Source organism: Denticeps clupeoides, chromosome 2 (genome assembly GCF_900700375.1).
Source record: "Denticeps clupeoides chromosome 2, fDenClu1.1, whole genome shotgun sequence".
In the NCBI taxonomy this organism is placed as follows: domain Eukaryota; kingdom Metazoa; phylum Chordata; class Actinopteri; order Clupeiformes; family Denticipitidae; genus Denticeps; species Denticeps clupeoides.
Genome location: NC_041708.1, coordinates 35,537,773 through 35,546,527, shown reverse-complemented (window position 1 = coordinate 35,546,527; position 8,755 = coordinate 35,537,773). Strand labels below are relative to the sequence as shown.

Below are 8,755 nucleotides of genomic sequence, written 5' to 3'. Positions count from 1 at the left end.
GCTTAAAAAGAAGCACGTCGTTCGTAAATCGTGGCGAACTGGTTAAAATTAAACCCGTACGGTTTTCTGAAGCTGTTGTTTGCGCAGCGCCATGTTGTTTGCGCGGCCGATGAACTCCAGGTCCCTGGTCTCTCCAGAGCGTCGCGCACTGGCCATGGACATCGCGCAGTTGAATTCCCTGTCTTACGAGGACTTCGTGGACGTTTTGGGGAACGTGGTGGAGAGGTGTCCCCTTGTTGCGGCCGCTGTGTGGTCTGGCCGCCCCTTTGCCAGCGTCTCGGAACTCGAGGGGCGCATTCACCAGTTTCTCGACAGCCTCCCCGAGTCAGGTTCGTTCTTGTCGTTTCGTGTTTACTGGCAGACCTACAGCACGTAATAAATAAGATCAATTTGCTGCTCACGTATTGGCCTTTTATCAGTGATGACTACTAATATACAGTACAGGCCAAAAGTTTGGACACCTTCTCATTCAATGTGTTTTCTTTATTTTCATGACCATTTATATGGTAGATTCTCACTGAAGGCATCAAAACTATGGATGAACACATGTGGAGTTATGAACTTAACAAAAAAAGGTGAAATAAGTGAAAACATGTGTTATATTCTAGTTTCTTTGCTCTGGTTACTGCTTTGCACACTCTTGGCATTCTCTCGATGAGCTTCAAGAGGTCGTCACCTGAAATGCTTCTCCAACCGTCTTGAAGAAGTTCCCAGAGGTGTTTAGCACTTGTTGGTCCAGCTCACCCCAAAACCATCTGGATTGGGTTCAGGTCCGGTGACTGTGGAGGCCAGGTCTCCACTTTCTGTTAAGTACATAACTCCACATGTGTTCATTTATAGTTTTGATGCCTCAGTGAGAATCTACCAACGTAAATGGTCATGAAAGTAAAGAAAACACATTGAATGAGAAGGTGTCCAAACCTTTGGCCTGTACTGTATTACCTTGAAAAATGTCGTCACACATTATGCATCTTTTCTTTTATTTCTTTTATCTGTGTAATTTAAAAGAAACACAAGGACTTACAGAGCTTAAACCAGGCTGAATGTATTGTATTCTATATTGTCTCCCCCCGCCCAGGTAAAGACGGGGTCCTCCGCTGCCACCCCGACCTGGCCGGCAGGGAGCTCCGGAGCGGCACGCTGACCGCGGAGTCGCAGGCGGAGCAGCGGCAGGCCGGCATGGCGGCCCTGGCCGCGGACGAGCTGTCGCGCCTGGCCCGGCTCAACGCGCAGTACAAGCGCCGCTTCGGCTTCCCGTTCGTCGTGTGCGCGCGCCTGCACGACGCGGCCGCCGTGATGCGGCTGCTGGCCGCGCGCCTGGGCGCCGAGCGCGCCGCCGAGCGGGAGCGCGCCCTCGGCGAGGTGAAGCGGATCTGCGGCCTGCGGCTGCGCGCCGTCGTGCTGCCGGAGTCGGGCGACGAACCGTGACGTTCTGCTGATCGGCCTCGACGCAATAAAAGAAAAAGAGAACGAAAAAACGAAGAGCGTTTTAACTCGCCTACTAACCAGAAGGCCCAGGATCAAATCCCACTTACTACCAGTGTGTCCCTGAGCAGGACACTTAACCCTGAGTGTCTCCAGGGGGGGGGACTGTCCCTGCAACTACTGATTGTAATTTTGGATAAGGGCGTCTGATAAATGCTGTAAATGTAAATACGCAGCAGCACTGCGACACAACGGAATGTGTCCTGTGCATTTAACCATCACCCATGACAAGCGCCCGGGGAGCAGTGTGTGGGGACGGTGCTTTGCTCAGTGGCACCTTGGCGGATCGGGATTCGAACCATCAAACTTTTGATTGCGCCACTGCCACCACTGCCTGGTATATAATTATTCAGAGCAATCATTTTTTTAACTGGAGTGATGGAGTGATGTTGGAACCCAAATTGAATCCAATTCTATGAACCTGGTGTTGAGCTAATAATTATTCAGAGCATTCTAGTAATTAAAAAAAATCAAACCTAAGGATAGAAGGGTTTAAAAAAACGACTCACATTACAAGCTTTATTTTCCCCATGGTGATATATAAATAAAGTGGCATGGTCTCTGCAAAGAAAAAGAACAACAAAAAAAAGGTGGAGAACATTTGCTTCAGTGATTTTAAAGGGCTTAAATAAGAGCGTGTGTGATTGGTTCTCTCTGGCGCCCTCTACTGGTGGCCTCAGGCCGGCGCAGGGTTCTCAAGAGTCCTCGGCTGAAGGCTCGGCGTTGAAAATGGACCGCGACCCGACCTGCAGCACGTTCTCGTGGGCGAGTGTAAATCACTGTCCCGTCCCGCCATCGTCGCGCGTCACGGGAGGCATGGCGCCGCCGGGGCGCCCGGGACGCACAGCTCGTCCTTGAGGTCCCCGGAGGTGATGGAAGAGTCCTGCTCGGGGTCCGCGGCCCTCGCCCTGCGCTTGTCCTCCTCCTTCTTCCACTTCATGCGCCGGTTCTGGAACCAGATCTTGATGTGCCTCTCGGTGAGGCCGAGGGTGAGGGCCAGCTCCACGCGCCGTGGCCGGGAGATGTACTTGTTGAAGAGGAACTCCTTCTCCAGCTCCAGGAGCTGCGCCCGGGTGTAGGCCGTCCGCGTCCGTTTATTCTCCTCGGCCTCCACCATGTACGGGCCTGCAGAGCCGAGAGGAAACAGCAGCCTCCTGGTTACAAACCTGACTTTTTACACAAATGCCACGCACGTCGTTCCACGTAGCCAAAGGTCTATTACGACTATGATCGCTCTTATTATCAGTACTAAATAGTATTAACAAGCAAATAAAACGGTACGGTCAATATGCATAACAGAAGTCGGCTGTTTATCGTTTCATTTATTCCTTTATTATTCATTAATAAAAATATCCGAATAAACCTCCTATTCGAACCGTTTCGTATCGCGAGAAATATCGTTCAGATCACGAATCGGCATCGTTCGATTGCGATTGAACGGCAATGTGTGAATTAAATCCACAATCTCCTGATTTAAGATAATAGCTACGCGGTCAATTTTTTTACTTTAATTTTAGTTCGGCGAAAGTTTCAAGGGGAAACTTTTTTAAGTGTCATGTGTACAGACAATTGCCACGAATATTACTGTAATGAATTTAATTGTTAATAGTAATTGTTAACGTAACAAACAAAGCAACACACACTTTTCAACGAAGCCCTGTGAGCTGTTCTTCCGAAATAACAGTTCACATAAAATAGCTTCCTGGATCCCAATTCGTGTAACTTTTCCACCAAAAGCACCATAAAACATGCCGGATTTTCTTTTTCCCAGTTCCTGCACTTGTCCAATTTGGCCTTAACGGCAGTAAAGGAATAAAATCCTGGAGGGAGAGAGAAGGTCACCTGTCCACTGGCCCTTCCAGGCGTGTGCGTGGGACTTGGTCGACTTCATCCACGGGAAGGGCAGCTGGTACCGGGCCCGCTCCGCGCACGGGTCCGCGGGCTCCCCGAAGCCCCCCGCCAGCTGGGCCGGGAGGTGGTCCTCGCGGAACGGCGCGCCGTAGGCGGCGGCGACGTCGGCCGGTCCCGGCCGCTCCAGGGCGTCCGCGGCCGGGGCGTACGCCTGCTGGCCGTGGCGGGCCATGTAGAGGCAGGGCGGGGGGCTGTGGCGGTACTCCTCGGCCGGGGGTCGCTGGTAGAGCGGCGCGGGGGGGTAGAAGTGGTCGTCCCGATTCATGGTGGCCCGACCACGCAGGTGCACGTGTGCCTGTGTCCGGGTTGTGGCTGTCACCCTCGGCCCTACCTGCGCCTGGCGCCGCTATAGGGCCTGACAGGTGTGTCCCCGTCGCCACGTGACCCAGCCGCCGCCGCCCATTGGTCTGGCTGCGTCGCCGCTGTCTCGGCAATAATTGAACGTGAAGATCGATACCGCGTGTCGTTTTAAAAAGGCGTAGAGCGACATTTATTTAATAATGTCAAGTCAAGTCAAGTCAACTTTATTTCTGAAGCTCTTTAACCGCAGTTCCACTGCACCAAAGTGCTGTACAGGCATGAAAGGACAGGCAGAAATAGATCAGAAGAATACAGTAAAATACAATGCAAATAGGAATAAAATAAAACGTAAATGAAAAAAAAAATGCATCCACAGCGCTGGATTATCACGTTGGATTCCATCTCGAGCAAATACGAACCCGCGCGTAGCCGCGCCGATTAAATGCCCCATTTAACTCCATTTAACCCGACGTGTTGTTGGACATCCACCAGACCCACGCACACGCCACCTCCTCACTTTCACGCCGGCCATTAAGCGCGCCATTAAACAATCCCCGTCGCGGTTAAGTAAAGTGAAAGGTTCGGCGTAAACCAATTACCGTGAAGTGTGGAACAGAACTCAATTATAGGTGCACGCTGTTATGATAAAAAAAAAAAAAGAAGTCCATCTGTCTGTCTTTTTAACAATGCATAAATGTGTTTTTAGACTTTTGGAATCAGTTCCACGCAATAATTATATTTGCACAATTTAATAGCTGGGCCCGGTCAGCAAAAAAGCAATTTCTTAAAAATGTTTTTTTTTTTTTTTTAATAAGTAAATAAGAAGCATAGCGGCTGCACAGCAAAACGTGAAAGCTTTTTTTTACAAGTTTGTATTTTACACGCAAAAGAAGACTTTCTGGGAATATGGCTTTATTAAGGACGCGGGCTTGTGGGCGGGGCCGCGCCGATGTCCCGGACATCTGTTTCCGTTACTTTCCGTTCCTTAATGGCAATTATACGAGGCGTCGGTCCACCGTGCAAAATGCCGGTAAAACACGCGGGACACCCCGCGCCGTCCCGGCCCCGTGTTTGTCCGGACCTCTTCAGAAGTCATAACGCCGCTTTCTGCAATATGCTAATGGGCCTCTCGCCCAACATCGTAAAGGTCGTGCAAACCCATTCCGGCCCGCTTAATGGTGTTTATATATGCGTTTCGTTCGGACCGGAAGGAAACTGTTAGCTCTCGATCCTTCGAATAGAAGGGGCTTTATGAAGCGTGAATCGGCGGGCCTAAGTGTCGTGCGACATAAGGCGCCGAGACGTGGAGACGCGCATTGCAATTAAGGGGGTTTATTTGGAGACAATGCTGGCTGCAATAAACCAGTTAGCCTAGCGGTAACACACTCGCCTGTGAACCAGAAGGCCCAGGTTCAAATCCCCACTTACTACCATCGTGTCCCTGAGCAGGACGCTTGACCCTGAGTGTCTCCAGGGGGGGACTGTCCCTGTAACTACTGATTCTAAGTCGCTCTGGATAAATGCTGTAAATGTAAACTCCACAATGCCATTTGGAGCGTTTCGGCGCAATTAGACCCTTTGGGAAAGTGAAGTGATTGTCACATGTGATACAGCACACAGTGCACACAGTGAAATGCAGTCCTCTGCATTTAACCCATCACCCTGAGTGAGCAGTGGGCAGCCATGACAGGCGCCCGGGGAGCAGTGTGTGGGGACGGTGCTTTGCTCAGTGGCACCTCAGTGGCACCTTGGCGGATCGGGATTCGAACCGGCAACCTTCGGATTACGGAGCCGCTTCCTTAACCGCTAGGCCACCACTGCCCCTACGGGAGCCGTACGTCACGTCGAACCGGGCCCGTTAACAGGCCTTGCTATTCTGTGATTGTGACACCGGACATATGCTGGCTTTCCCTGCTTTCGAAAAGGCAGCTTGTTTCACACGGGCTGTAATGTGCAACTTAAACTCCAATAAATACATCAACACTGGTAGGCCATCTAAGCGACAATCTACCAGCAAAGGAAATATCTCAATATGTCATATAGTCGCGTGTTGCTTTGCAATACAAGTAGAACCATGTTGGGTGCAGTAAACGGTGAAAAACAGGGAAGACGACACCTTCCCTGTTTTTGATTGACAAAAGCCTATTTGATTGAGCAGCCATAAATAGGATATCAGCGCCGAGGAGCGACACGATAAAAGAAGCTTACCCAGTGGCGACAGCCAAGGCCTGAGCAAACATGTCTAACAGCGAGTAACGACAAAGGAATGCTAATGACATTTTAATAAGAAACAGAATTTATTTTCCGGGAGAAATGACTGCGCCATTGATCATACGGCATGCTGTACAGGAACAACCGGCAGCCGACAGCCTTGTGTCAAGATAATACTGGTCAGGTATCCATAAATCAGGTGTCTAAAATCCTGCTCACAAAACACAAATCAACGTGTGACTGTGCACTGGAGGTAGTGAAGTGTTCATTTTTGCTCGACCCCGATGCTTGTGATCTGCTTTAGGCGGTCGAGGTCACTCATCTAGACTTTTCGGGGCATTTCAGAACTGAAGGGGTGTGGGGATTATGAGTAGGGTGACTATGCACCGGAGACAAAGTCATTCAGCCCAACCCCAGGTAAACAGGCAGTATATTAGCACTACCTATTGGGCATTGCAATGTATTACAATAAGAGTCAGCAGGAGAAAGTAAACTGGAGTTTTTAAGACATTTTAGCCGATAAATTATTGGTGATAAAGCCACTAAATCACAAAGAGTGCTCATGAAATGGGCACAAACACACACAGACTCAACATGACCATAAAACACACTGTATACAATATTTAGGATGAAAATACAAATGAACATACATCAGTAATGCCCTTTTCTCTCACTGCCATTTTCTGGTGATTGTGAACAGGACCTACGTGATGGGCTGGATCGGGAAGATGCACGTTTTCTGGATGACGACGAGTCCTCGGAGGTGTGGCGTCTGACCGGAGAGCGATCTCTGTGGGAGCCTCTTTTGTGAGTCTGTTCTTTTTCTCGCCATCTTCCAGCCATCTCTCCCTTGGAATCTTCATCTCTCCTCCTTCTCGTGGATCCTGGTGAGGCTGCGGGGCCGCCAGACGGCCGCTGCGATGCAGCGGAGCGAAGGGTGTTGAGGAGAAAACGCTTGTTGGTGCTTTTTAATGGGCACTTCATCCTATAAGAACACATATTTTGCAGATAGCTGATATAGGGAGGTCTCTCGAAAGGATTCCTACCCCATTCCACTACATCTACAACTGTAATAATCAGCTAATTATGTAGTTATAGTGGAAAGAGATGCAAAATACATCAGAACATGATCATCCAATGACTGTGGAAAAACAGACTAACCACCCAGCAGGGCCCATTGTTTCTGCACGCGCTCTTGCTCGGCTGGTTTCACGCAGGAGTTCCTCCACTGCACGTCTGTAATGTGGAAAGAATCACTTTTAAATACTGGGTGGCTGTTAACTTAATTTCACAGTACTGTACAAAAAAAGGAATAAAACAATGTTATAAACAAGCATGTGTTAGAGACAGCATCACTTTAATTAAGTCAAGGTAAATCAGCAAAAAATAAATTTGTGTTCTGAAAAAAGTGTTATTAACCATTTAGCCAAATTTGAATGAATATAACCAAAACATATTTTGTCACTTTTTTTACTTTTCTGTGTAGCAACACCTGAATCCAGCAGTCCTCTAAGGCTGTGATACCACTTAGATATCACTTTTAAAGTGATAAAGTATTAGGTGAGGCCATGCTAAGTGGTGTCTCAAGCGTGTCAAGAGTCACCCGCCGAAATAATCCTGAATGCAAAAGTCATGTTAACTGGCATAATGCCACAATTCATTACATTATAATGCAATACCTTTGTAATATATGTAAAACGACACACATTCTCTTAATTTCCTTTACACAGTTCCTTTCTGACTTTATCTATACACAAAAAGTAAATGACTTGACAAAAATGGATACTAAAATTGTATCTGATCTAATACCAACATATTAATCACAGCGCAATCTACCCCGCGCAACCCTATGAAATGTCTATGAAAATAAAATAAATAAGAAATCATGTTGACGTGCAAATAATTTATCACCCAGTGCCCGGCTAGCTCAGTTGGTAGAACATGAGACTCTTAATCTCAGGGTCGTGGGTTTGAGCCCCACGTTGGGCACTCATCTTTGTGGGGCAGAGGTGGCCTAGCACATAAGAAAGCAGCCATGTAATCAGAAGGTTGCCGGTTCGAATCCCTATCTGCCAAGGTGCCACTGGGCAAAGCACTGTCCCCACACACTGCTCCCCAGGCACCAGTCATGGCTGCCCACGGCTCACATGGTTAAAAGCAGAGGACACATTTTCTTGTGTCACTGTGTGCTGTGCTGCAGTGTTTCACAATGACAATCACTTCACTTTCAGAAGTATGTTCTTAAAGTATTCTTAATACTTAATTACTTTTATGTATGGAATATTTTGTTGAATATATTTTGGCAATGTATTCAACGTCCAGCCGAGTATTCTTCCCTAATTAAGTACACCCCTAAAAGGACGACCTCCAAAAATAAAGTGTGAGGCGGCTGTCCAAAGAGAACTGTCAACACCTGACTGTTTTCACTACGCGAACGTAGCCGTGGTTAGCAGAGAGGCTACCTACTGAACTGCAAACCACAGTTTCCAAAGCACCTCCGGCCGATTTCCCCATCTAGTCTTTAGAAAACATACCTCTCCAGCTCGTCATCTTCACCCATGTTTAAAAACTAATTTATTAGCGCAATAATCGCTACTTTGTATGTAAAAAAAACAAAACACAACAACGCTTCTCTACTGTGCCGCTTGTGTTTTTTTTTTTTTTTACGATGTCAGGACCAATTCAGGGCCCGGGAGTAGTCGACCAATAATTTGCCTGATATAAAACATGAATACATATTACAAAAACAAACGTTTCACTTGAAACTTTCAGAGTCTGAAAGAATGTCACGTCGAGGACGGCTTCGGGCGTATGTGCGAATGACACACGTGTGAATCTAATTAAAAGC

The 8,755-nt window shown here is 47.9% G+C and overlaps 3 protein-coding genes and 1 non-coding gene across 4 annotated transcripts; 2 read left to right on the top strand and 2 right to left on the bottom strand.

The window, feature by feature from the left end:
- Positions 1 to 154: 154 nt before the first annotated feature.
- Positions 155 to 1,503, top strand: urad (ureidoimidazoline (2-oxo-4-hydroxy-4-carboxy-5-) decarboxylase). The gene is made up of 2 exons (XM_028970322.1): positions 155 to 329; positions 1,079 to 1,503. Exons 1-2 carry the CDS (start codon positions 155 to 157, stop codon positions 1,426 to 1,428), a joined length of 525 nt encoding a protein of 174 aa, XP_028826155.1. The 3' UTR covers positions 1,429 to 1,503.
- A 487-nt stretch (positions 1,504 to 1,990) lies between these two features.
- Positions 1,991 to 3,661, bottom strand: pdx1 (pancreatic and duodenal homeobox 1). The gene is made up of 2 exons (XM_028968542.1): positions 3,328 to 3,661; positions 1,991 to 2,610 (listed from the first exon to the last, which is right to left on the bottom strand). Exons 1-2 carry the CDS (start codon positions 3,659 to 3,661, stop codon positions 2,291 to 2,293), a joined length of 654 nt encoding a protein of 217 aa, XP_028824375.1. The 3' UTR covers positions 1,991 to 2,290.
- Positions 3,662 to 5,969: 2,308 nt separating this feature from the next.
- On the bottom strand, positions 5,970 to 8,581 carry si:ch211-140b10.6 (protein POLR1D). Its single transcript, XM_028968544.1, has 3 exons — positions 8,442 to 8,581; positions 7,069 to 7,143; positions 5,970 to 6,892 (listed from the first exon to the last, which is right to left on the bottom strand). The coding sequence occupies exons 1-3, from the start codon at positions 8,465 to 8,467 to the stop codon at positions 6,559 to 6,561; spliced, it is 435 nt and encodes a 144-aa protein (XP_028824377.1). The 5' UTR covers positions 8,468 to 8,581; the 3' UTR covers positions 5,970 to 6,558.
- Positions 7,824 to 7,896, top strand: trnak-cuu (transfer RNA lysine (anticodon CUU)). The gene has a single exon. It is a non-coding gene; the product is annotated as a tRNA-Lys (tRNA).
- Positions 8,582 to 8,755: the final 174 nt, after the last annotated feature.